The sequence below is a fragment of the Octopus bimaculoides genome, chromosome 4 (assembly GCF_001194135.2).
Source record: "Octopus bimaculoides isolate UCB-OBI-ISO-001 chromosome 4, ASM119413v2, whole genome shotgun sequence".
In the NCBI taxonomy this organism is placed as follows: Eukaryota; Metazoa; Mollusca; class Cephalopoda; order Octopoda; family Octopodidae; genus Octopus; species Octopus bimaculoides.
The window spans coordinates 96,543,787-96,546,626 of NC_068984.1; the positions used below are offsets into that span (position 1 = coordinate 96,543,787).

The 2,840-nt window shown below is 35.3% G+C and overlaps 1 protein-coding gene across 1 annotated transcript; it reads left to right on the top strand.

Moving 5' to 3' along the window:
* The first annotated feature begins 1,807 nt into the window (after positions 1-1,807).
* LOC106884464 (uncharacterized protein K02A2.6-like) lies at positions 1,808-2,137 on the top strand. Its single transcript, XM_014935866.1, has one exon. It carries the CDS (start codon positions 1,808-1,810, stop codon positions 2,135-2,137), a length of 330 nt encoding a protein of 109 aa, XP_014791352.1.
* The last annotated feature ends 703 nt before the right edge of the window (positions 2,138-2,840 follow it).

The following is a 2,840-nucleotide window of genomic DNA, read 5'->3' on the forward strand; positions in this document are numbered from 1 at the left end:
TATATATATATATATATATATATGTATATACATACATATATATATGTACATATGTTTATATAGATATGTATACACGCATGCATATACGTGTGTGTGTGTATGTGTGTGTATTTGTGAATTTATTACGTACATATCGACAGCGTAGACCAGCCAGTCAATTTTAATATGGTTGATACTACTTTAGCCGAGATGTTGCTGTGTCAAAGTAATGTTTTCTGTGATGGTGGAATAAACTGGTGAAATGAGGGGAAAAAGAAAGAAACAGGAGTAGGGTGATGGGAAGCTGATGTATTAATAGTCTGGTGATGATACGATATATAGGTAAATGTACTAGATTGATCGATAGATAGATAGATAGATAGGTAGATAGATAGATAGATAGAGAGAGAGAGAGAGAGAGAGAGAGAGAGAGAGAGAGAGAGAGAGATACATACATACATACATACATACAAACATACATACATACATACAAACATACATACATGAACGCGAATGTCGTTAGAAAAATACAAGAGAAAGAGGAAATCTCGGACCACTGATAAGGCGTTTGCAAATCTGGTACCTAAAAGACACCTTCAGCTTCATATCTATTATTATTGCATCAACAGTATACATACCAAACTATCTGGAGCAAAGTATAGCTGAACTTGGGATCCTGTGAAGAGAATGAAATCCTTAATTCGTATGCTTGCAATTGATCGCGATATCTAGGACTATAAAAATCTGAAAACATTTCTTAAAATTTAAAGAATGATGGTTAAAAGAAGATACTTTCCTTTACAACCTTTTGACTAAGTCGGTGGCCGGTCAAAATTTAAAAAGAGAAAGAGAAAACATGCAGCATGCATGCATACATACTGTTGTGGAAGGATCCTGACCACCCCCACATGACTGAAAGTGGACTAACGCATTTTAATGAAATAAAGAAACTGTGAGTAGTTGACAGCGTTGATCATCCGTATTGGTTACTGAGTTAGTTTAATATCGTGACTACGTTTGGAGTAGTCCTGTGTAAGCATATAAATTCTGCGAAAAGTTATTCAAGATAGCCATATCCAAATATTTGGTTTGTTAACGCTATACTTACACTCAACGTGTACACACGTCATAACATTTTTGGCGAGAGATATTCGAACCCATGCTGGACAGATTGTTGTTTCAACATGGAAGATATACTACCTTCAGGAATTGAATTACAGAAGTAAAAACATTAACAACAACATCAACAGTAACAATAGCAGTTGTTGGAATTGCAGAAGCAAAAGCAACTGTCAGTATAACTGCTACTCAACAAAACAGAAAATACATCGAGTTTGTTCATCCCTGATACGGTCGCAAACTCCATCGGTTAGTTAACATGTAACCCAGATGAGGGTACTACCTTTCCTGTTTACTTTAGAAGGTATGGGAAAGTTGCTAGAGTAGAATGCTCCGGCTGGCAAGACGAAAACAAACGTTATATTTCGCAGTTAGACTATAACAGCGAAAGCTTATGTATTAAATAATACAAGTAACCATTTTGGAACTGACTGGACGAAACTGTTCGACTTATGGGATTTACCGATGAATAATTTTTGTAAAAATGTAATAGAGGCGTGCGCCAATTCAAACACAGAGTCAGAAAAGTTTTTTAAAATAAGTGAAAAGGTTGTTCCCTGATGCTTCTTCGGACAAGTTGGGTCGGTGCAATAAATTTAAAGCCAAATTTCAGGTGAAAGAAAATTCATTACCGGTTTTCAAACCCAAACGTAATGTACAGTTTGCAGCACTGGAACAAGTGAATAAGGAATTAAATAGACTGGAAAAAATGGGAGTGGTTGAAAAGATCGACTACTCATATTGGGCGTCTCCAACAGTGTATGTTAAAAAGAAAAAGAAAATTCGATTATGTGCAGATTTCTCGACGGGACTAAACGGATGTTTAGGGAAGTATAACTACCTATTACCTAACCCAGAAGAAATATTCTCGAAACTAAATGGTGATAAATTGTTCTCGAAATTAGATCTTTCTGATGCTTATTTACAAACACAAATGGAAGACGACTGTACCAAACTTCTAACAATTAATACCCATAAAAGTCTGTACAAATTTAACCGGCTTCCGTTTGGCATAAAAGTTGTTCCGGCTATGCTCTAACAAGCGATGGATACGATGCTTACAGAGTGTGACTTCGCGATGGCCTACCTAGGGGATATATTAATTAAAAGTGAATCCCGGGATCAGCATGTCGAGCATGTAAAATGTGTTTTTAAAAAATAAGAGATTACGGTTTCACACAGAGTGAGGAGAAATGTGAATTTTTATTACCTAAAATTCAGTATTTAGGACAAATCATTGACAAAAAATGGCCGTCGACCAGATCTGTCGAGGTCTGTTGCGATTAAAAATATGCCCCCTCGAACAGACTTTTTTTGGGACCTGCAAACTATTATCAAATTTATATACCAAATACGCACAAGGTAAGCGCTCCACTAAATAATCTATCAAAAAAAGATGTAAAGTGGAATTTGTCTGAAGATTGTCAGAATGCATTCGACGAAATATAAAGGTATTAACACCTGATTTGTCTTTAGCATATTTCGATCCAGAAATGGAGTTTAGTAGCTTAAGATGCTAGTGAGTACAGTATCGGAATAGTAATCTTAATATATAAAATACTCTGTCTGTATGTGTGTCCTCAGTGCATGCTCAAAGCTCTTGATCAATCTGTACCATACTTGGGGTACATGAATAATTTGACCTTGGAAAGAATAATACGGTCTTGATTTTTTTTTTTTTAATTAAAAATAAATAATATTGCTTTATATTTAAAGATTCACTTCTTCAAATCGTTTTCTCA